Below are 25,389 nucleotides of genomic sequence, written 5' to 3' on the forward strand. Positions count from 1 at the left end.
ACACACACACACACACACACACACACACACACACACACACACACACACACCCTAAAGTTTAGATTTGTATTTTGGTTTTCTTTTTTTACTTTATTTCAGGACCTGGTGGATTATTTAAGAGTTTATTCACATAGTGCTGTTTATGCTACATCTATGTCTGCACCTATAGCTGAGCAAATAATCAGGTCTATGAAATGTCTCATGGGACTAGACGGAACAACAAATGGTAAGACAACAAATGTACAATAGATCATATTTACTCTGCTTCCCAGGGCTATTTCTGCCTTTCTTGTGCCTGGCCAAAGTTCAAGCATGTAGAATACATACCAGTATTTTATTTGTACTTTTTTATGAAATATTTTATATGAGTTTCTGTAAATCAGAATATTTTAAACGAACTGTATAAGATACCAATTTAACAAATCTAGGGCAAATAATCCCATTTGAATTTGCTATACAAATTTAGGGTATTTTAATTTTATTTTTATACTAGTTCTTATATTACTTGTTTCTTAAATATGGCATATCTGTTGGTTACTTTTCTCTCTTAAGATGCAACTCCATGTTGCCTGATTTTTATTAAGCCCCAGGGAGAAATATAGCACACAGGAAGAGTTACTATTTTTAAAAGAGTGATCAATAGTCACAGAAGAAAAATACAATGATATAGTAAACATGAAATTTATGATTTATTTGGCCTGTTAAAGCTACTGCTCTACTAAGGCTTTCATTTGAAGTAACCAAATGTGCATAGTACATTATTGTGAGGACCTATTTTTTCCAAATGTCGGCTTTATTTAAACTGAAGTGAGGAATGAAGAACATAGGTTGGGAAATTTTCCATTACTTTCTCTTTTCTGCCTAGAAAAACTAAGTAACTAACTTACAGGTTACAGTTACCCCCAAACTAAAAGGCCCACACTATTGCCCCACTATTGCTATCTTAAGGGATCTGAGGAGACTAGCATTAAAGCCTTCATCTTTGGCTCACTCTGCTGTGCAACTGTAATCGAAGCCTGAAAAGCTTTGTTCCATCCTGAGTTTGGGGAGTGATTTGCCAGATCTGTTTCTTGATGAATGTCTTCACTTTAATCTGCAATGCAAAGCCATCCGCTTCAAAGACAGGCAAGCAACAAGAATAAGGTCAATGTTTCTTTGATGCCATGGTTCAAAGATGAAATAGCAGTGCCACTAAAATGACAGTGTTTATGCAAAAACAGCCACCCTTCACTCCAAAGCTAGGCTGGTGAGGAGTTAATGCATAGACAAGGGGACTGCAGACAAACAATGTAGAACATATGCACTGTAATTCCTTTTTCATCTACTGTGTATAATACTTTACAGAGTTAAATGAACCCAGAGAGAAGACTTGATTTTTCATCCTAACAAATGTTGGGTGGCCTCTAAGAGCATGCAAGATAATAATTCCTTGAGGACAGGGTCCCTGTCTCATATCTATTTTGCATCTTCCTCACCACCCCCAGTTCAAGCATAGTGAGAGCTTAATAAATATATGTTCATTAGATATAAATCAAAAAATTGTTTTTTCCTCCAATGAAATCTCATAAGGTGCAATTTCATATGCCAGCTAGAACTAAATGAAATGACAGAAAAACAGAACAAAGATCAAGCCTTTGCATCAAGCATGAGTATAGTCCCCATGATTCAATTATTCAGTTCTTCATACCAACTCAAACTAGATTTCCCAAAGACATATCAAACTCAAAATATCCAAAATAGAATTAGCTATCTTCCAATACCTATGCTTCTTCCAAACTTCCCTGTTTTGTCTAAGGCTACCACCGTTCTTCAAGTCTCCTTAATTCATAAACTCTTCACTCTTCTTCATCCTCCTTATTCTGTCAGTTACCAAATTTTGCCATTTCTAATTCCTCAGCATCTCTCACATTTGACCCATTTCATATAACCACCACTTTAGATCAGGCTCTCACCGTCTCTAGAATATTATTATGGCTTCCTAATTGGTTTCCCTGCCTCAACTATCTTCAAAATCTAGTTTATCGTTCTCAAAATGATTTTCCTTAAAATGCAGATCTAACCATGTCACTCCCCTTCATTAATCAAATCCAGGGACTCCCTGTTGTCTCTAGAAAAAAATACAAATTCCTCTGTTTGTTTTTAAAGCAATTCACAATCTGGACCCAATCAATTTTTGCAGATTTTTTTCTTTTTTCTTTTTTGGAGAGGGGAAGGTAGGGCAATTGGGGTTAAGTGACTTGCCCAAGGTGTTAAGTGTCTGAGGTCAAATTTGAACTCAGATCCTCCTGACTCCAGGGCTGGTGCTCTATTCACTGGGCCACCTAGCCATCCCTTTGCAAATTTATTGTACTCCATCTCCTCATTCCCACACTTTTCCATTTAGCCAACAGGCCTATCACTCACAAACAGTGCTATTCTTATTGCCCATTTCCCATCTCAGAGTCTTTGCCCCATTAAAATGTAAATTATTTTTCAAAAGTGATTGTTACATTCTTTGTATTTGTATCACCAGTGCCTAGCATATAATAAGCACTTAATAAGTACTTGTTGTTTGAACTGTTCCCTTACACTATCAAATAACCCTACTCTCCATCCCCTACTCCATCCTGTTTCTTTACTAAGTCTACTGTGTTTTCTGATGGGACCAAAATTCATATAGTCTCTCTTTGGTCCTGAAGGACTGAAAACCTGGATTAAGCATGTAAATACAAAGGGGAACCTGTGGACTTTGAGGCCACATGCTGTCCTCTAGGTTCTCAAGTGCAGCCCTTTGACTGAATCGACACTTTACAGAACAAATTCCCTAAATAAAAAGATTTGTTCTGTAAAACTTGAACTCAATCAACAGGCCACACCCAAGGACCTAGAAGACCAAACATGTGGCCTCAAGGCCGCTGGTTCCCCACCCCTATCCTAATCATTCATCAGCCGCCTCATTTATTACCAAGGTTGAGGCATGAAGTTAAGGTTTATTCAAAATGTAACCTACCTCCAAAAGTAAAAAAGCTGCAAATAAGTTGTATTTGAAAGTACTTTTTCTCCATCCATAAAGCAACATGAAAATTAAGGCAAAGCCAAGAAAAAATGTAATTTTGCCTCAATTACGTACATTCAAGTAAAGCTTTTCTAATTGCCCTAAATCTTCCACTTGACCATCTCTCCTAGTCCCATCAGTAGGTGTTCTTAGCCTCCTTTCTTCAATCTCTCCAATTCCTACCACCCCCTCTGTCATCAGAAGTCTTCAATTCCTAATTTAATGAGAAAATATGTATCATGTACTATAACATCCCTCATTTGCCCTACTCTATAACTTAAATCTATCTATACTATCACCCATCCTCTCTGCCTTGACTCCTGTCTCTAAAGAAGAGATGAACCTTCTTGCCAAAGTCAACCTCTATTACCTTATCTTTTTTAAGAAAACTTCCTTCCAAGGTTACCAATGACCTCTTAACTGCTAAATCTCATGATTTTGGGGGATGCATACTCCATGACCTTCACTACCTTTCTGCAGCTTTTGGTACTGTTGACCACCCATCTTTCTAAATACTCTTTCCACAAAAAAAAAATGATTTCTCTATCTATCTCCTATATGACTACTCTTCAGTCTCCCTTGCTGTCTCAACATCCATCTCCTAACTCTACAATAAAGGTGATAACTAGGGTTCTTTCTTGGACCCTCTTCCCTTCTGTCTCCACATACTCTTTGCTGAAGCTCTAATCACCACTTGGGTTTAATTATCTCTATATAGATAATCCCAAGTCTATATAGCCAACCCCAATTTCTCTCCTGAACTCTAGTTAAACACCATCAAGAGATTTTGTGAGAGATGTCTGATGGATGTCTCCACTAGAATGTAGCATATGCATTTCAAATTTGACATGCCCCAAACAACTCAAGTCTTTTAAGAAGCACTTACTACAGGACAGCACTGTGATAAAGCACTGGAAAAAATTCATTTTCTTCCCCTAACCCTCCTTAAAACTGTCAGTTCAAACTTCTCCCTATCCCTCTTGAGGGCTCATTAGCCTATCAGTCAACACGAGTTACTACCAACTCCAGAGTAAACCTTTAATCTTTCTTCTTGTTCACTTCTCATGTCTAATCAATTGTCAAATTTTGTCAATTCTAATTCAAAATCTTTCATAATTGACCCCTTGCCTTCAAGTAGCTACCATCCTAGTGTGAGCTCATATCCCCTTTCTTATATGAATTATTCTGATAGCCTCTTAATTGGTGTTCTTACTTATGACTTTTCCTCTACCTAAACCACTTTTTATACAGCTGACCAAATAATTCTCCTAAAAGCACAGGTCTAATTATATCACTCCTACGTTCAAAACTATCCAGTGGCTCCCTACTGTCTATATAACAAATACTAATTTCTAAGTCTTCCATGCTCTGACTCCTCCTTCCTTTTCCAGTCTTGTTTCCTACTACTCTCCTTCATGAACTCTATATTAAAACCAATCTGAACAACTTGTTGTTCTTAGAATGGGAAACTTCAACTCCAAATATGATTCATTCCCATAAGCTGATCCCATGCCTCAAATACACTCCTATCTCATCAACATCTCTCATCTTCCTTAGAGACTTAAATTCGGTGCCCCTTCCCTCATGAAGTCTTCCTTGATCCACTCAATATTGATATTGTCTTTTTCAATCAACATTCCATGTGTTACAACATGGATACTGCATATGTCTATAATATGCAGTGACAGCCCCACTGTCCCCTGCCCTAGGCAGACCATAAGATCCTAAATTAAATGGAGATCAAGGTAAATTAAACCTTGATTAAAGGTAAAAGGGTCCTCAGAGATCATCTACACCTTCACTTTACAAAAGAGAGAAACTGAGGTTCTAAGAAACTAACAGACTTGTCCAGGGTCACCCAGATAGTAAATGGCACATCTGGGGTACTATATTCTGTTTGGGGCACACATTCTAAGAAGATATTTGTCAGGGAGTATTCATAGGGGAGCTAGCAAAGTGAAAGACTTCAAAGCTCATGTCATATGAGAACTGACTAAAGAAAATGGAGAAAAGAAGATTTAAAAGGATATTAAAATGTCTAAGGACTTGAAGGGCTGTCAAATGTAAGAGGGATTAGACTTGTTCTGCTTGGTGCTGGAGGACAGAAAAAGAGGTAGTAGTTGAAAGTGGCAAGTTTAAGGTTACTATAAGGAAAAATTTCCTAATATTGGATCTCTCCATAAGGAGAACGGGATTCCTTGTAAGGTGTTGGATCTCCCTTCACTGGGAATCTTCAAGCAGAGGTTAGATGATTACTTAGATATGCAGTAAAGGTAATTCTCAAATATAGGTTGGATTAAGTGGCTACTATTGTACTTCCATCTCTGGAATTCTGTGATTCTGTGCACTGAATTAAGTTACTTATGCAGATGAGCCAAGCAGGAGGTATAAAGCTCTTTGAAGAATTTAGCCAGAAGACTAAGAGGAAAAGAATGGCAGAATTTAATTTGAAAGGTGAAGTTAAATACTGTCAATAATTCCTTGGACAAAAGGAACTCTTTGTGGAGCAGGTTCTCTTTTTCTTTTTCTTCCGATAGACTGAAATGATGCTGCTCTGTGCACTGAGATGTATAATAAAAAAGTCCACCAACAGAGGGCCTCCTTAGACTAACCCTTTCTGATTTTTATTTACTGAATGACTTCAGTTAGTATGCAGGCTATTCCATCTGTGGTGAACTTGTTAAATTCTGCCTTTCAATACTGCTTATAAACAGCATAATGCCTTAGCAGATTAACAGGAAGGGCCCTATTTGAGAGCTTACCCTTAAATTTATCAATGAAACCTTTTATTTCACCTCACTATTTCCCTTTTTGATCACTGATCCTCTTGGCAGCATCATATAGCTCAATAAAGATGTGTGGTCATACTAATTTTTTTTTAAAGCAATCAGGGTTAAGTAACTTGCTCAAGGTTACATGGCCAGTTATTTCTGGGTATGGTGCTGAGTATCTGAGCCCAGATTTGATCCAGGTCATCCCGACACTGGAGCCGGTGCTCTTACTCGCTGAGCCACCTGGCCACCCCCATACTAATTTTTTTGCCCACATTTGGTTAATTTTGGAGCCTACCATTAATAATAAAGCTACTTTACATAAGATATAATATTTGGGTAAAACTAATATGTGGGCCTTCTCTAATATACTTCCCTCAGCAAACACATTCTAGGAGACTATTATATTTCTTGTTTCTACTCAAAGGGAATTTGTTTTCTGTAATTATTTTTTCAGTTTTCAACTGTAATTGGATGAGAAAAACATTTTCCCATCTGTTAAGAAATAATTTCAAATCATTTTTTAAACATAAAGACAATACAGAACAGATAAAATACCACCCAGTTCAAATTTTCCACAATCATAACATAGAATCATAGAATTTCAGAGTTGGAAAGGATGTTAGTGATAAAATCCCTAAGCATGACTCTAACCTACAGTAAACCTGGTAAGTGATCATTCAGACTCTGCTTGAAGACACTGTGATGGGGCATCTTGTAAGGCAGCTCATTTCACTTTTGGACAGCTCTCATTAGAAAGTTCTTTGCCAGGAAGTATAAATCTACCTTTCTGGAACTTCTACTAAACATGTAGCAAATACAAGGAAAAAAAAGGCGTATGGACAACTTGAGTTGCTACATTGGTATCTGTGGAACTTTAAAAGACCTAAAGATATATCTTCCACACAGCAGGTAAATAAAGAGGATTTATGGGAAAACATGAATGAGAACCACAAAGGAAAAACAGGCAAAAATGAGCTGTGAACAACACTGTTAAAAGAAGTGTCTACATTTATGAAATTACATCTACTGAACTACAATTATCTGTGCTTGCCTCTTATCTCCTTAATTAACTATAATCCATAAGGAAAGTAACAATGTCTTATCTAAACGTTGTATCTTCTCCAGTATAGAGTATGACAAATAGTATGACAAAAAGGTCTTTAAAAATGCTTGATGAGTAGGGGTCACATGATCAACATGATACAGGACTAGACATTTTCTCCTATCTTCATGACTTCTCAAACCTCTCCAAAATAGAAATTAAACATCAAACATAAATCTATTTCTGCTATCTCCAAAACCTGGGAAAGAGGGGGTCAAACACACAGCCTATGCAGAACTATGGGAAATATTTAACAAAATAAATAAAAATATAACAAATCACAGATAATGTTAATATCCAGTTTTCTAAGTCAATATGTGACCTACAGGGATCCTTATGTACAGTTTTAATGGCCCCTATTTCTATATGAATTTGACACCACTGATCTAGGATACCTAGAGGTCAAGAACTCTTAAAAAAAATTAATTATTGCCTAACTTGAGCTCACTCAGTACCCTCTCTCCCATCACACTACCAGCAGCAAGGCTGCACTAGTCAATCAGAAATGGGCTTACAATAATAACTAACCCCATATCTCAGTCTACCTTCCTTCTTTCCTTTGGAGATCTGGGCTCTAGGCTGCAGAAGTTTTCTGGGGCCTTGGTCAGCACCATGGCAGCATTTCAGCATTTTGTGTTGCAAAAGATTTAATCAAAGGAGATGAGAAACAAAGAGAAAGGGGTAAGATAATGTGTCTGGGTTTGAAATATAACTCAACCCCACACTCTAACGCCGCCCCCCACTCCTCTTAGAGCCTTGAAGATCCAAACTCCACATGACAGAAATCACCCCTAGAGTGGCAGCCGTCTGAAATACTGGGTCAGAGAACTGAGGAACAGAGAGAATAGGATAGCATGTATGGAGGTGCTATGTAACATTCCAGTAAACCTGAAAGAAAGAACCAAGCATCCAACTATGACCAATTATATATCACCCCCCTACCTCACCCCCACCCCCTAGCCTCAAATCACCTAGGCTATTGAACAATGATTTTGTCCAGTGTGAGGGAAAGATGAGACACTTTGAGATCCAATCTCCAAGGAAACCATTATTGGAGAAGAGGGAGTCAGAAAGGAGCAAAAATAGAAAATATGGGTGGGAAAAGATTGAAATTACCAAGGATCCCAAGAGGAAGAAAACTCAAAAACCTCGAACATCAGCAGATAAATCAAAAGGGAAAATCCTAATAGTAGAAGGAAATAGGCATCCAAATCTAATAAACAAGTACATGCATTTACAAATAAACACTACAAAATAAGGGGAAACAACTCAACATTTGATGAGATTGAGGAGCCTGCAGATTTTGAGGAGAGCATGAAAGCTTATTTAACACACTGTTCCTGAGTGAATTTAAGGAGAAATGAAAATTGTGAGAGCAGAATGTATGGCCTGACAGCAAAAATAACTGACAGAATAGAAAAACTGGGATCTGTGATGATGTCTCACCAAAGAAACAAAAGAGAAAACAACTGATTAGAAATGCAAATACGTGGAAATGGCCAACCTAGAAGAGGAGCAAAAAACAGTAATGAAAGAAAATGCACTCTCTTCAAGCAAAACACTGATAGCATAGAAAGAACACTGAGAGACAATCTAAGGATTACAGTTCTCCCAGAAGAATACAAGTCAAAAAACCTGAACACTATAACATAAGAAATAATACAAGAAATGTCCCTAGAACTTCTGAACACAGAAAATGAAAAACCAAACAAAGAATTTATAGATTATCTTCAGGAAAAATAAAAACTCATGGCTACAAATTCCAAAACATACAGTGGTTAAATTTAAAAATTTAATTCAGAAAAAAAAAATTCTGCAAGCAACCAGGAAAGACCTTAACATACAAAGGAAAGGAAATTTGAATAACACAAGACTTTCCAGATCTGCAGGAAAATGGAATAATATGTTCCAAAGAGCAATGGAACTCAGGATGCATTCCAGGATGAACTACCCTACAAATTTGAGCTTAACCATAAGTAAAAAAAAAATACATACTCAATAATATAAACCATACTGAAATAAAGACAGTAATAATTTCAGGGACCACAAACAAAAGGCAGAGGCCCAAATGGAGAACTTAAAATGAAATCCTAAATAATAAGTGGGTCAAAGAACAAATTATAGAAACAAAAATTATGTGAAACTAATGATAAAACAACATAACAAAATTTTTGGGATGTACCTAAAGCAATCCTCAAGGAGAAAATTACATCTCTACAAACATACATTGATAAAATTGAAAAAGAAAGGATCAAGGAATATGTATTTTTGAAAATTAGAAAGACACCTGAAATAAGCACAAAAGATGTTAATCACTTTAAAAATTGAAAGCAAAAGAGATAAAATAGAAACAAAAAATTAAAATGATAAATAAAACTAAAAGTTAGTTCTTTGAAAACACTAATAAAATTGATAAAACTTTTAGCTAACCTGATTTTTAAAAAGAAAGGGGAAAATAAAATAAGTAAAATAACAAATGAGTAAGGTGAAATAACAACAAAAACAGAAGAAATTAAATCAGAGAATATTATGTACTTATATGTTAGTAAAATTGAGAACACAAAAGAAACAGCAGAATACCTTCAAGAATATAAAATACCAAACTATTAGAAGACTAGAGATCTTAAATAACCCAATATCAGAAAATGAAACCCAAATCAGAAAAAAAAAAAAACTCCTAGTCCTGATGGGTTCACAGCAAAATTCTATCAAAGTTTTGAAGAACAATTAGTACCTATATTTGCATTGTTCTCAAAAACTGAGAAATAAAATATCTTACCAGAAAAAAAATTACAGGTGACTATCATTAATAATACTGACCGAAAAATTTCCAACAGAATTCAGTAAAGAACTTGGTAAGTAAACAAATGCATACATGCATGAATGAATGAGTTAATAGGAACTGATAATAAATTTCTTCCATAATCAATCTGGGAACAAAAATACACCTGCATGGTGTTAAATGTCACTAACATTTATAATTACTTTAATTGTTCTTTGACTAAAGACTGATATGGCAATATCACTACATCTCAAGTTAGATCCATATCAACTAAAGAACAAAGCAACTCAGTTAAGGTAAGACAATACTGTCACTTGGCAATGTCTAGTTAACTGAGCAAAATAAATTATTTATTTAAATTAACATTCAATTTAATTGCTTCATTCCTCTGTCTGGACTAGACACCATGTATCTGAACTGTTTTCTAATCAATATGATCTGGGCAATAGCTAATTCTAAAAGCTCATACCACTCTATATTTCTAAATAAATAATGGTGGAGTATTTGGTATTCAAATGGTATTTTAGATTTTTATTTCATTTGATGACACTTTGCATTTATGGTCCTCAATCGAGAAACTCCATGTACATTCTAGACATAACATTACATAAATATATGTAATATCAATCAGTCAATAAGCATTTATTAAGGGCCTACTTAAATGCTACGGATACAAAGAATGGCAAAAGATAGTCCTTTCCCCTTGAGAAACTCACATCTAAAACAATGTTTACAGAAGACTGATATATTGAAACATTAGAAAGAAGAGATTTCCTTCATACCATACAATGAATGAAAAGTAGAAGTAAATTAAAATCCAATATCCTTGACTCCTTGCTTTCATTGCTTTTCCAAATGGTTCCAAATCTCTGTCAAAGATGCAGACTTCCTGTTGGAAACAAGCAACAAACACCAGCAAGCAAAAATAGTCTGTTTGGGCCAGAACCCAGGCAGCCTTGTTTTCAATTGCTCCCTATTAGCTTTGTAAATACTTAACCTGGAAAAGGATAAAAGAGAAGATAAGAATATAAAGAAGATAAATTCATTCTGGCTTAAGGCAGATTTGCTGCCTCTAGTTCTGAGGTCTCTTAGGGGCTGACACTATAGCTCTTAATAGTAGCCACCAGTTGCCTTATGGCCTCTCACCTTCATGTTACAAAAAGAAGATTCCTGTCTAAATATAATTCTATAAGAAACAGAAGGAAGATGTCTTTGGAGTAAAAAGATGATTTTACTTCACCAGCCATTAGTAGGACATGTACTGATAACTGTAGTGAGGAGTTCACAGGTTTACATTATGCACCATCCAATGCATATGGAGTTTCTTGATTTATGTCATCCATACTCTCTTACTCATTTATGCTCATTTACCATCAACCCAGTGGTTGATTAATGGATTAAGGGTGCAATTCCTAGCCAAGGATCTAAATAGGCCCATAGAAAACACAAAACTGAATTTGCTCTCAGCACTGTGCTCTGAGGGTAATCAGTCACAAATGAATACTTAGGATTTAATTCTGAGCCCAGGATCACAGATTAAAGAAGTAAAATTAGAAACTATATTTCTAGGTCACTACAAAAGATATGTCTCTGACTTAATATTACTTTAACTAGCTAATCTAATTTTTAATTCTCTGTTTGCTTGAGCTATCATTCCTTTTAAGACATATTTTTGGCTATCAAAATACAGTGTCCCTAAAATCTTAATGGAATTTTACACCTTAGACTTACCTATGGGTTTTTAACTTAATTCTCTATTGAACTGCCACCAGGGCATAATGGTTAAAGAATTGTCAAAGTCAAAAACACCCTGGATTCATGCCTTCCTCTAACACTAGCTGAATCATCAAGGCAAGTCACATAACCTCCCAATGCCCCAGGTAACTCTCTCAAATTAAACATTACCAAGAGTTTCTGATCTACCTTTGCACTGGCAGTGGTGGTTTCCACACTAGAAGTTCAATGATGAGAACACAGGTATAGATAGATACTCTCCTATTTAAAGGAAAAATCATTTGTTATGAAAAGGAGTTTAGAAAACTCTGAATGGTCTTCACTAAATCTGCTGATTAATTTATGACCTAGTATTTTTTCTTTCTTTACCAGCTGTCAAAATGGCTTAAGATAAAGAAAATTATACAAGTTAAAATATATAGGATTGAATAATTTGCCAATCTTTAAATAAGTTATACCCATTTGTACTAATTATCTTGTTCATATTTATTCCATTCCACATTAATTAGTTATTCATATGTGTTTGAGTGCATTTGTATATAGAAATAAAAATAGAGACCGAATCGGTAATTTCAGTGGTACAGGAACTTTTCAGGGTAAGGAATATTGGTAGTCTTCTTAGCTCTGACCACAGCATCATAGACATTCAATAAATTCTTACTGAATGAATGAGTTTATACAATTTTCTCCAGAAATTAGAAGGTGAGATATTGAAATGTTTTCTGGCCCAAGACTGAATTGAAGAAAGTGGCACTAGCACTTTCCAGGTGTGACCTTGAACCTCTTCTCTGTTAGTTAGAATAGGGCAAACATTTTTTTTTTTAAAAGCAATTGGGGTTAGGTAACTTGCTCAAGGTTACACAGCCAGTTATTTTGTGTGGGTGCCAATTATCTGAGGCCAGAACCGATCCCAGGTCTCCCGGCACCAGGGCTGGCGCTCTTACTCACTGCGCCACCTGGCCACCCTATAGGGCAAACATTTTTATGCTTGGGTCTGATAGGTTTTAAATTTGATAGGTTTAAAAGCTAGAGCAACTAAGTAAAGATATTAAGGGCTCCAAAACTACAGTGTTCTAAGTGACAGCAATTAACTCTCAAACAGAAATTTTTTTCACTCTTCTTTATGTGGGATAAAAATCACAAATTTCTCAAATGAAATATTGCTTGCCTTTGATGCAGCATTAATTTTGGAGTCTAGCGTCTGGAAAACATTTCTATTCATGTTAATGATGAATACAATTTTTAAATTATTCTATTTAATCTCTTTAAGAGTTATAATCTACCGGGGAACTAATAGAAAGAAAAAGTGAAAACCAAAGACAAAAGAAGGCCATATGCTAACTATACATTATATGTCTACTTCATTGCTTTAAAGGGAATCACCATGTATGTTCACAGAAATTCATGCATAAAACATGTATGTCCATTTTCGGGTGGTGCACATATCCATAATCTTAGATTTAGAGCTAGAGGGTACCTGAGAGGTCATTTAGTACAACCCTCTTATGGTGTTGAGGAAAAAAAAAAACTAAAACAGAAAGAAGTTAAATGATTTGTTCCAGGTAGGAAAGAGCAGAATCTGAAACTCCTTCCACTGTAGTCAGGATACAAACACAAACTTAGCTGACATTTTTTCCTACACACAGATGAGCAGTGGGGTCCCCGGAGAGACCAGGACCCCATGGGGAGGCCATAGGCACAGAATGTTGGGCTCCTACCTGCCTCTGCCACATCATTCCAGGACATCATACAAACCCTTTGTTTCTCTGACCTTCAGTTTTCTTATCTGTAAAACAAGAATATCTGCCTTGCCGTAGTTTCAAATGAGACATTTTCTAAAATGTAGGTTTGAAAGAACCAGAAATCCCATTTAGCAGCTTTAAGGAAATGGGCTAATTGATGCACACTGGCTAAATGTCCCTGGACAAGGCATCTAACCTTCACTGAAGGTCTGTGAACTTTTAAAAAAATATTTCGATAGTTGTATTTCAATATAATTGGTTTCCTTTGTAACTTTATATATTTTTATTTTATGCATTGTAAACTACTATTCTAAGGCAGGGTCCACAGGTTCCAACAGACTGCAAAAGGGGTCCAGGGCCAAAATGAAAAAAAAAGTTAAAAAGCCCTGCTCTAAGACTATATAAATTGTGGCATAGGTGCTCATCTGCATCAGTGAAGGGAGTTTCCACACCAGAATCTCTTTCCCAATGAAACTGCAGGTGTGCTACAACTTTATTAAAATACTGAAGTATTATGTAAATTATAAAGTGCTATACAACCATGAGTTTTAGTTTATAAATTGTGGCATAGGTGCTCATCTGCATCAGTGAAGGGAGTTTCCACACCAGAATCTCTTTCCCAATGAAACTGCAGGTGTGCTACAACTTTATTAAAATACTGAAGTATTATGTAAATTATAAAGTGCTATACAACCATGAGTTTTAGTTTTTAGGTTCATTACTTTGAAACCCTTTAGTGAGTGGGTCCATTAACCCATAAAATATATATATCATATTCTTCATGCACTGTCTGCATATCTCAACATGTATTCTAACCCTCTAGCAAAATAGGGAAGAACCTGCCTAATGTTTCCACCTGGAAATCAGTCACCAACTATAAACAGAGACAGACAACTAAGCAAAAGAAAAGAAGGAGGGGAGGGAAGAAGGAGAGAAAGATAAGAAGGGAGGGCATGCATTGCCCCTTCCTAAATGGTTTCAGATCATTGGCATTTCAGCAATATCTAATATATAACAGATGGAGAGAGATATGCACTGCTGGCTTTCAGCTGAGAGACTGACACATCCTGTGATTAATAACCTGTTGTGTGTAGTAAATATGTTCTCTACAGTACTGTATTTGATTGGGGGGTCAGCAGTTGAGGCATGGCCTCACTACCTTATGCCCATTTCCATGCAGCACTGATTCAGGTTATTTGGCAAACACACAGCTAATGAGCTAAATTGTAGTGACAAGGGCATAGATACCTGGCTTTACATGACACTCATAAAATGACAGCAACCACTTCTATCTTCCCCATTTTGCCCCTCTACTTAAAATCACTATTGCTTCATACCAACTCAGGATATAGTTTTATAACAGTTCAATAAAAACTGCACTTGATTATGCCTTGAAGAGTTCAAAGAACTAGAGGGCTAGCACATCACTGGATTTATAGATGCCTTTGTGAAGTAAAAAGAGAACCTTTGCTGTCTCCTTCCACTCTTCCTAAAGATAATATGCCATTTCACAGCATGAGTGATACAGATTTTTTTTTCTTTTTCAAGCTTATTTCCTCTAGGTATATAGGTTGCAAAGCATAATAATTGACAAAATCCTATCTAGAACGAGAAGGGACTATCTAGTCTCCTCACATTATAGATTAGGAAACTGAGGCCCAGATAGGTTAAGTTACTTTGCTTATCATAGTTAGGAAGTGGCTTGGGACTTTGGTTCCACAACTACAAATTCAGCTCTTTAAGTAAAGTAGTGTTTCTCCCATATGAGTTGGAATATAACTAACATGGAATTACACATTAGTTATATTCAGAGAATAGATGAAAATTATTCCATCCATAACTTCCTAGATATCGAAGGGGGAGTCGCTGTTCCACAATGGTTTTTGTAGAAAATAAGAATATTTTCCCCATTATTAGCTCATTTTCAGTTAAGCAGTAAAGGACAAAAGTGCAGTAGTGCTCCGGACGCTGGCACCACTGAGCAAAAATAAAATCTGTCCCTGGTTTGGAGAAGTCTGGTTGGATAACTTGCTATCTCGGCAGGCCCTTAGAAGACACAGCTGGTGAATATTAAGGCAGGTGGATTTGTGTATTAAAGAATTCAACATGTGCTCTGAATTCAGTGGAGCCTAGTGCTAGTGTGTAAATGCATCTGAACGGTGTGCCCACCAAAGACAAAAATACCATTGGTCCCCTGGTTTCAGCTTTCTGGACAGTGCTAGGGAAAAATGTGAAGTATTATCAACAATTCCCTAGAATCTCAGGAACAGGATAGTTTACTTTCTGGAATCCTACATCATTTGCAAAGTAAAAGAGTTAATGTATAGAGAGATTTCTAGACACTAGTTATATTTTGATCAAGTTAGTGTTTCTCCACCTCACAATTTAATGCAATCTGTCCCTATCCAGAAAACTCAAAATTCTACCCCTTTCCTGAATATAAAAAACTAGACACAGAGACTAATTCCTTGCCATAATAGGACCGATAAGTGGTAAAATCAAGATGTAGTCCTTCCATTTCTGTTCTTTTTACTTAGTCAAAATATGTACTGAAGAAAATCAAACAGAAAGTTCCAGTGGAGAACATCATCCCTCAAGTACTGAGCTAAAAGGAACATTAGCAATGACATAAGGAAACTAAAACTCAAAGAGCTTCCACATTGCAGGGAACAGTACCCCTGCAAGCTGGAAGATCCACATAAAATCTTTTTTGCCCTCCCTTTGTACCAGAGAAGAAGTCTGAAGTTTTTTTTTTTTCTTTTATGGGGTGTTTACTGTGCCTTATTGTAAAATTTGGGTTAAGTAATTTGGTCATAGGCTCTGTGTCATCTGTTGGCCCTCACATATCATCTGTGGCTTCCACAACCCCTCCCAAATTCCCATTTAATTTCTTATGCCCACCCTCATTGAAACCATGATGGGGAAAGCTGTGATATGGAAGGGATAATTGTAATTTGCCCAAGGTCATGCAAGTGGTTGAGGGGTACAGCTAGAATTCAAACTAGAATCCAAATCTTGTGCCTTTGCCTTTATAACACAGTTGTTCCTTTTTTCCAAAAACAAACCATTGATTATCTGATGCTAGCTGTGTATTAAATTACAACTTTGTCTTCACCAATTCTCTCCCCTCTCTCTGGCTATTACAACAGAACTCCTAGCTGTTCTCCCTGTTTCAAGTCTCTCCCCACTACAATCCATCCTCCAAAGAGTTGTAAATTTATCTTCCTAAAATACAGATCCGACCATATCACCTCCCTATTCAATAAATTACAGTGGCTCCCTAAACCCTTCATAATCTAGCCCCTTCCTACCTTTCCAATCTTCTTGTACCTTACTTCACTCTCCTCCACATAAGTCTCTGATCCAGTGACCTGGGCCTCCTTGCTGTTCCTTGTACACACCACTCTATTCCCTGACTCTGAGCTTACTATCCTACATAATTATAATTCTCTCCCTCCTTATCCATACCTCATAGCTTCCCTGACTTCCTTCAAGTGTTAACTGAAGTCCCATCTTCTGCAAGAAGAAGCCTTTCTTAGTTCTCTTTAATCTTGGTGCCTTCCCTTTGAGACTACTTATAATTTAACCTTTATGTATCTTCTTCATATGTAGTTGTTTGCATGTTGTCTCCCCCATTAAATTGTAAGTTCCTTGAGAGCAGTAACTGGTTTTTGCCTTTCTTTGTATGCCAGTACTTAGCAAAATACCAGACACACAGCAAGCACTTAAATACTATTTGATTAAATCTCTGGACCTCCAACCTATCACAGGCACATATCTCCATATTCCATGCCCACATCTTACTCCTTGGCTGGCAGTTAGATTTGGAAGAACTGATAATCCTTGAGGGGATCAACTGATAACAAGTTAAGATTTAAACCTTCCATCAATATTTTAGTAACAGACATATCAACCAAAATGGAATTGCTCTCTAAGAACGGAATTTCAAGGACTCAAGATATTTTTTGTTTTGGTTTTTGTTGGCTTTTATTTTTTGGTTCAAACCTGTAATTTCATGGGTTCACAGAATTTCCCATAAGGAAACTCCCTCTACCAACTCAGTTTAGCAACTGCTCTGAAATTTATAATATCAGAGAAACTTGGGACGCTAAGGGGTTATGTGACTTATGAGAGTCACACAGTCAGCATGTGTCAGAGGAAGCTCTTCAACACAGTCTTCTTGTCTCTAACCACTATACTATGTTGCCTTCTGTCCCTGAAGGATTTGGGAATAATTTAAAAGCAGAGGAAGATTAGGGATTAGATATTCAGGGGCATTCCTCAATACTTGAAGGTATGCTTAAGGAAAAACAAGAGATAACTCATGGCAGATAAGCCAAACCACCACTGCCACTTCAATGCTTATTTCTCCTGAGATCTTGGTTGGACACAGCCCAGGATCCTGAACCCAAGGCCTTGGGATAAGCACTGTTACTTCTACTTTCAGTGCCCCATTAGAATACGAGCTCAAGAGCAAGAACCATCTCTGCTTTTCTTTTTATACCCCTAGTGCTAAGCATAGTTCTTTGCATACAGTAAGTGCTTAATAAATGCTTTTTAAATTCATTCAATGAGGCAGCCATCTGCTGGTGATGTGGTCCTTATTCTTGAACAGTAATGGAGCACATATCTAATAGGGTTCTGACTAAGGTCTATGAAAATATTAGTTTGACCATCAAATCTCTATTAACGCTGGAGATCTAACATCAAAAATTAGCTGATGGGGTGGCTAGGTGGCACAGTGAATAGAGCACCAGCCCTGGAGTCAGGAGGACCTGAGTTCAAATTCAGCCTCAGACACTTAACACAAAACTAGCCGTGTGACCTTGGGCAAGTCACTTAACCCCAATTGCCCTTCCTTCCCCCCCCCCAAAAAAAAAGAAAAAAAAACAACTGATAAAGTTCTAAACCTCTCCAAGAAAATCATTCTTAAAAGTGTTTGGGGGGTTTCTTGGTTTTGTTTTAGGGGTTTCTTGGTTTTGTTTTGGTTTGGTTTTTTTTTGTTGTTGTTGTTGCTGTCCCCCCCCCCCAAGTCTGCTAAATGAGTTTGTCACCTCTTAAGTAATCCTTATTATTCTGGCAGATCAGCAGACTCTATCTTTTGAAGGATTCCTTTGCCACTGAAAGTGTTAGAAAACAAAGTGTTCTTTCTGATGTCTGTTTCAAATAACACAAATCAAGTTTCTGTCTCCATGTTAAAACTTTTCTTCACAATCCTCTTCCTTTCTCCTGCCTTAGAGCTTTGTGACAATATGGGGAAGAATCTTTTTCTGAGAAATCCCCATAGAAATAGGGGATAGGTAGAAAAAGAAGGGGAAGAAAGATTACACAGTATTTCACAATCAAACATTTTGGTCACCTATTTGATTTTTATTCAAATATTTGCTTTTTTAGCTACAATAGACTTTTTAATTGTAACATATAATTTGTGGAAATATTCTTCTAGCATCAGAGAAAGAACTCATTTTCCAAGCAATACTGTCTTACCATGTGTTTTAAACAGCCAAGTGTGTATTCAGTACTATTAAAGTATTTATTTAAGGAGAGAGTAGGCAGTGTGGTATAGTTCTGTACATATTTTAAGAAAATCAATAATAAAATAAGTCAACTCAAGGCATCTGGGTATATCCATGTTTCCTCTAACAGACAAACATTTTTTCTGAAAGCTACAGAAAAATGAATGTGGCACTGGAATTGGCGTACATGTTCACCAAAGCCTTCCTTCCCATTTATTTATTTTTTTTACTAAAATGTCTTTCATTATCATTGAATACTGAATTGAGAGGAAATATTCTTTAACTTTTGACAGATCTGGGAGCTTCCACTGCTCATATTTCCTCCTAGACCTTCAGAGATTGACTTGTACCAAACATTTTTGGAAATGCCACAAACCATTGTTTTTATTAGCAACCAAAAAGCTTTGTAGTAAGATGCTTTGTGTGTTGTTTTCCTTCTCCTAGCCCAGCTGGTTTTGTTTTAATAGCACTGGAGAATGGTTCTAACCCAGTAGATTTCTTCAGAAGGAAAAATTTGGAAACTGAACAGATATAATAGCAATATACAGGCTGTCTTCACAGATGGGTTAGCAAAGGATGTTTCCTGCTTTCTGTAACAGGACAGAGGTAGAAGGTGTGATTTATTCAAATAATCGATCCCTTTGGAATAGGTATATCACAAAACATTTAATCTTAGGCTACAGTGTCTACTAGAGTACAAGACACAATTCAATCCCTATCATCATAGGATTTTAAGCTGAAAGTGACCTTAGAGATCATCTAATCCAAAACCCTCACTTTACAGATAAAGAAAGTAAGGCTCCTCTCAGTTGCTCAGTGAAGTGATCTACTTGAGTACTATATAACTGAGGTGGGATTATAATCCACTTCCTCATTCAAAATCTAGTGCTCTTTAAAATGGTAATTATATGCTTAGTGATGGTGGTGGCAGTATGATGATAATAAGTTTTTGAAAGCCTATGGAAGAAATGTACTCCACAGATGCCTTTTCATCCCCAACTGCTCCCTACCCTACTAAACCATCACCTCAATTTTACTTAAGCCCAAAACACTTAGCCCTCTCCTAAAATCCTAACCCTGTGGCCAAGTACACACTTGCCTTCCTTTTCCTATAGTTTATTCAACCATGGAACCACATCTCCTATGTAATGTGGTCTTACTGGTGATATTATGAAAAAAAGGAATAGAATCTACTAAAATGGAAGTTCTCAGAAGGAGTGGGGAGTGGGGCATGGCAACATCTAGTAGCCCTTATGCCAGTAAAATGGGATTTATCTGAGTGTCTTCTTTAGCCTAAATGCTATAAACTGCTTACCCAAGAATCAAGAATGATCGGTGCTAATGATGTACCATTTAATCATGGACTTCATAATGATAGCACCAATCATGGACCTCAGAGCACTATATAAAAATGGTGATTCCCATTAAATCTAGATGAGGAAATTTTAATAGGAATAGATGACTTCCCTGGCCGTCTAAGTCTGGAAGTATGTTTTCAATTTTAAAGAGTGAGCAATATAGTGATTGAAAAGAACTGTAACTTATCCAACTTCCTGAAAAATCTTTCATAGGAGTCATTCATAGTAACCTACATAAGAAAACATTATAACCACAAAGTGTTATAAAAGTCTGTCTGTTATACTAGGCTAACTAGTTCAAGAATATGAAACAAAGGACAGTAATAAAACATACAGTTCTTAAAAGAAAAATATGCTAGTGATTCATATTATGATCTGTTTGGGAAGTTACTGAATAATAGGAAGTAAAAAGGTGGAATTATCTGATGACATAGTTATATTTAGTTTAATTAAGAATGAAAGAGACAGAAGGACCCAGTTAAGTAGTAACAACACAATGAAAAATTAGTCATCATTGACCAGTGCAAAAATGATACCCCTGAGAAAAGCAATTTAGATCATTTATAATACTTTCAACCTATGAATTCATTGTAGCCTTTCAGGGGAAACATTGAAGAATCATTGGGAACAGCTTGATGAAGTCATCTGCTCATTCTGCAGGAGTAATCAACAAAAAGCATAAATAGTGAAGGCAACTAATCATATGACAAACATTTCAATGTTAATATTGTAAATATCTTGGTGCATTAGTTTCAGTTACTATATTCAAAATACTTCTTCAAAATATTCAGCACTTCATTCAATCCTTGTCTTTTTTTGTCTATTGTCTTCTTACCTCCTTAATCCCTCAGTCGTTCTATTTATGTATAGAACATTTATCATAAAATGTTTTCCTAAAAAGCAGAAAGAAACAGTGTTGCCACTTTTTGGTCTTCCTCTTTTTAAAATGTATTGCCCTTCATAACACGTGAAAGTTTCTAGGGTCACAATATGTTGCAAATGAGTTCTTTTCCAAGAACAACTGAGGCTACATCTATGCAACAAAATTCATCCAGATGTTTCTACAGCTTTCCAGATTTCTTTACTCCTGTCCACCCTGCACATCTGGATTGTTTTTTTTTTTTCATTTTCCTGAGTCTTTTTATTCCCATGGGGAAGTGAGGGAGGGTAGAAAAAGAAATGTATATTTTAAGAAGTCCTACAACTGAATCAATCTCTTTGCTTCAAAGGAAAGTCTTGCCTGGTGGGCCAAGAGTAAGTCCAATGACAAATACAAATTGGTTTCTACAATGACTTAAACTTTCTTTTTTTCTTGTCTAAATGCAAGTCCACTGAAAATGGAAACTGCTGCAAATGTAGATGTATGCCATTAAGATGACTCTGGATCAAAACATTTTTACTCTCTGGGTCAAAGTAGATAAATTCGCTATCTTACACTTCAGAAACCACTCAAATTATGTCCACTGAGATAAGAGATGGATACTGAAGAAACGAGTGTATTGATTAGCAGAATAGGCATTCCTGGAAAAAAAATTTTTCCTATTTCCTTGGCCAATGCAAATTTTGTCTTTGAATGATATATCCATCTTACTCTGTAACTGAACGTGTGTGTATGTGTGTGTGTATGTGTGTTTAAGATTCCAGAACAAATCATTTCCAGTTATCTAGATAACATAATGCTGGTAGTTCAAACTCCTGACCACAAAATTTTCATTTCTTCAAAAATAACAAGATAGTAATTACCTACTATTTGCAAAGCACTATGCTCAATGAATCAGGAGACCACCTGCTGGTGTCCCAGCAGAGCATAGTGTTCATACTGAGAGAATGGTTTATAATTCATGTATAACATTGTTCTAAACTCTCAGCATCTCAACTTTAGCACACCCAGAGAAGCATGACAAGGATTGGAAGGGGATTTTTAAAATTATCTCACATGAGAAACAGATGAAGGAAACTGGGATGTCTAACATCAAGAAAAGAAGACTTACAAGGACCATGATAGCTGTCTTTAAATACTCCAAGGGTACTCAAATGGAAAAGATATTAAGTTTATTTTGTACAGCTCTAGAGGGTAATAAGTGTCATTGATACAGAACTTCAGAATTTGCAAAGATACGTATATATGCTTGAGCCACACAATAATCCTATGATGAAGGTCCTACAGGACTCACTATTGCCCATTATAAATAAACACTATGGCTTAGAGAGGCTAAGTGATGTATCACAGGTAGGATTTAAACTCAGGTCTTCTTGACTCTCAAGTCCAACACTCTTATCTATTATGCCATAAAATCTCAGAATTAGAAAAAAGGGAGGCCAAGTTGTACTCATAGAGCAATATTACCCACATAGCCAACAAACAGTCATCTAACCTTTACTTGAAGACTTTCATTGTAGAGGAACCATCTCCAGTGGAAAAGAAATTTTTCATTACTTCAGGTCCAAGTCTGTCTCATCCAACTTCTTCTTAACATACCATGTTCTGTCTAGTAAAGTTAAACAGTACAAGTTAATCCCCCTTCCACTTAAAATCCTTTTAAATACTTGAAGAAAATTACAAGCCTTATCCTCTCTAACATATATCTAATTCTTTCAACCAATATTCCACTGACAATGGTCCTGAGATCCATCATCCTAATCACTCTTCTCTGGATGTTCTTCAGTTTGACAGTATTCTCCCTTCACTACCTAACCCCAATCTATCTTCTGAACATTACTAAACAATACTCCTTTTCCAGCACTCTCAGATCAACTAAATTAGTCTTCTCTTTGTTGCTCACACATGGCACTCCAGCTTCCATCATCATTTCTCTGAAATTGTTTCCAATGCATAAAATTCACCTAAAATTCACCCTCTTCCCCTCTGCCTCATTGAACAAATCTCTTCCTTCAATATACTGCTCAAGTACCATCTTTTACACAAAGCTTTTCCTGCCCTCTCACCATTCCACATATTTAACTACCTTGCAATTATTTTGTATTTATTATTCTTATAATTATTTTAAGTATTTATTATACTTATATACATAAAAGTTGTCTCCCCAGTAGAAAAGTTCCTCAAGAATAAGGATTATTTCATTCTTTGCATTTATATCTCTGGTGTTGGCACTTGGCAGGTGGTCAGTAAAATTGATTAATTGTTGTGTGGAAACCAGAATTAGACACAAAATTCCAAATGTTGTCTCACCAGAGCAGGTACAATAGAACTATTACCTTCTTGAGTATGTTATGTTTCTCTTAATTCAAGTTAAGATAACATCAAATTTTGTGACTGTCAGGTAACATTTTTGATTCATACTAAATTTTCACTCCATTGAATCACCCAATTTTTTTTCAAATAAACTGTTATCTAGCCACACCTTTCCACTTCGTACTTCTGAAGGTGACTTCTAAAGCCAAAGGTAGGGTCAAGTATAGATCCACTTAACTGTTTCATCTATGAAACAGAGCCATAGCTTTAAAAGAAATCAGGGGGACCTTGAAGAGAATCAGATAAGGTGAAAGGATTTGGTATTTGTGTGGACATGATTCCTATGGTTACCTGTGTTAATAGGGAGATGCTAAGAAAACAAATTTTAGACTTGTATTAGAAAGAAGAAAGCAATGGGAGGTAATGGGTAGACATTAGCATTGGAGAATATGTGTGTTATTAGTAGTGCACATTAGATGAAGGGCAAAAAGAATGCTTATGAGACTAAGATTTTGAAAGTCAGTTTGAAATACTTCATTGCAAATTCTCAGTGCTACATAACAATCAAGTCAAGGGCCCATTTGAGTACTTAAATCTGAATTAGATTCTTCCATTTGGCCTGGTCCAAGGGGCAAATTCGCTAATTTTACCTGGATAAAGATCTAGTTGTCTCAAATGCTTAAAACTACATTGCATCAATTCTAAGAACTTGTTTACTTCTTATACAATTCTTTCCAATTCTTGTAACATAAATAAGAGAAGGAATATTACACATTACCAAAAAAAAAAAGATGTTACGCAGACAATAAGTGTTGACTTTTATAACTGTCAGTTTCTGTGTCGAAATGGTCTTAGATTGTCGTATTTTTTTCAGACTCATCTACTAAACACAGATTCAGGGCCCTCTCTCCAGAAAGTTAGTTTAGCCATTAAATCCACTTGAAGACAAAACAGAGACCTGAAATCTCTATTTGAACCCCTCTACAGATCAATCACTACTGACTAAGCCTCTTTTAGTGTATGATCAGATGGTCACCTAGCATTTATTAAGTGCCTACTATTTGCCAGGTATAGTGCTAAGTACTGGGTTTGCAAGGAAAGACAAATGACAGCCCCTGCTCTCAAGGAGTTTATAATCTAATGGGAGAGCCATTATGCAAAAACTAGTTATTTCCATATTGTTTCTCTCATTGAACTATAAGCTCCCTGAGAGCAAAGTTTGTCTTCAAACTCGATAGATACAGGATAAATTGTAGGAGAAGAAACAGGCATTAAGAAGGATCTGGAAAGGCTCCTTGAAAAAGGTGAGATTTTAGCTGGGACCTGAAGGAAGATAGGAAGTAGAGAGAGGGAGTGAGAAAGTTTCAGACATGGGGGACAGTCAGTGAAAATACCCCAAGTCAGGAGATAGAGTGTATTATGCTAGGAATAACAAGGAGGCCAATGTCTCTGCATCCAATAATAATGGGTATGAAACAAATCAGGGAGCTTAAGGCATAATATGACTGAAAAGATAGGAAGAAGTCAGGTTATGGAGGGTTTTAAAGGCCAGAGTATATTGTATTTGGCTCTAAAACTAAGAAGGAACCATTGGAGTTTACTGAATAGACAGCTGACAAGGTCAAACTTGGGGATCAGGAAAATCAATTTGGCAGCTGAGTAGAGAGGACAGAGTAGAGTACAGAAAGATGCAAGTCAGGGAGACCAATCAGCAGGTTACTGCAATAATCTAGGTATGAGATGATGAGGACCTACATCTAGTGAGAGTGTCAGAGAAAAGAAGGGGAATATACAAGAGATGTTATGAAAATAGAAATTACAGGACTTGTCAAGTAATTGGATATGGAGTCAGGGGGTGACAGAGTAAGAATTTAAGGTTGTCACCTATGCACCTATGTTGTGAGCCTGGATGACTGGGAGGATGGTAGTACCCTCCACAGTACTAGGGAAATTAAGAAGAGATAAAGGTTTGGGGGGGGAGGAGATCATGTTGTATTTAAGATATCTACAAGACATTCTGTTAAAAAATGTCCAAAAAGCAGTTGGAGATGAGAGACTAGAGATCAGAAAAGTAGTTAAGACTAGACAAATGTCTGAGGATCACCTGAATAAAGTTAGTCAGTCAGTCAGTAAATATTTATTAAGTACATACTA

At 36.4% G+C, this 25,389-nt stretch overlaps 1 protein-coding gene across 1 annotated transcript in view; it reads left to right on the forward strand.

Annotated features, from left to right (window-relative positions):
- The window catches only part of SPTLC3 (serine palmitoyltransferase long chain base subunit 3), a 192,712-nt gene that overhangs the window by 139,501 nt on the left and 27,822 nt on the right, over positions 1-25,389 (forward strand). The window contains exon 9 of the mRNA XM_069075429.1: positions 100-226. Within this exon, the coding sequence (XP_068931530.1) occupies positions 100-226 (127 nt within the window). The remainder of the gene's footprint in view (positions 1-99; positions 227-25,389) is intronic.

The sequence above is a fragment of the Petaurus breviceps genome, unplaced genomic scaffold (genome assembly GCF_028583685.1).
Source record: "Petaurus breviceps papuanus isolate PSGF00001 unplaced genomic scaffold, PetGlider_PUasm1.0 90919, whole genome shotgun sequence".
Classification (NCBI taxonomy): domain Eukaryota; kingdom Metazoa; phylum Chordata; class Mammalia; order Diprotodontia; family Petauridae; genus Petaurus; species Petaurus breviceps.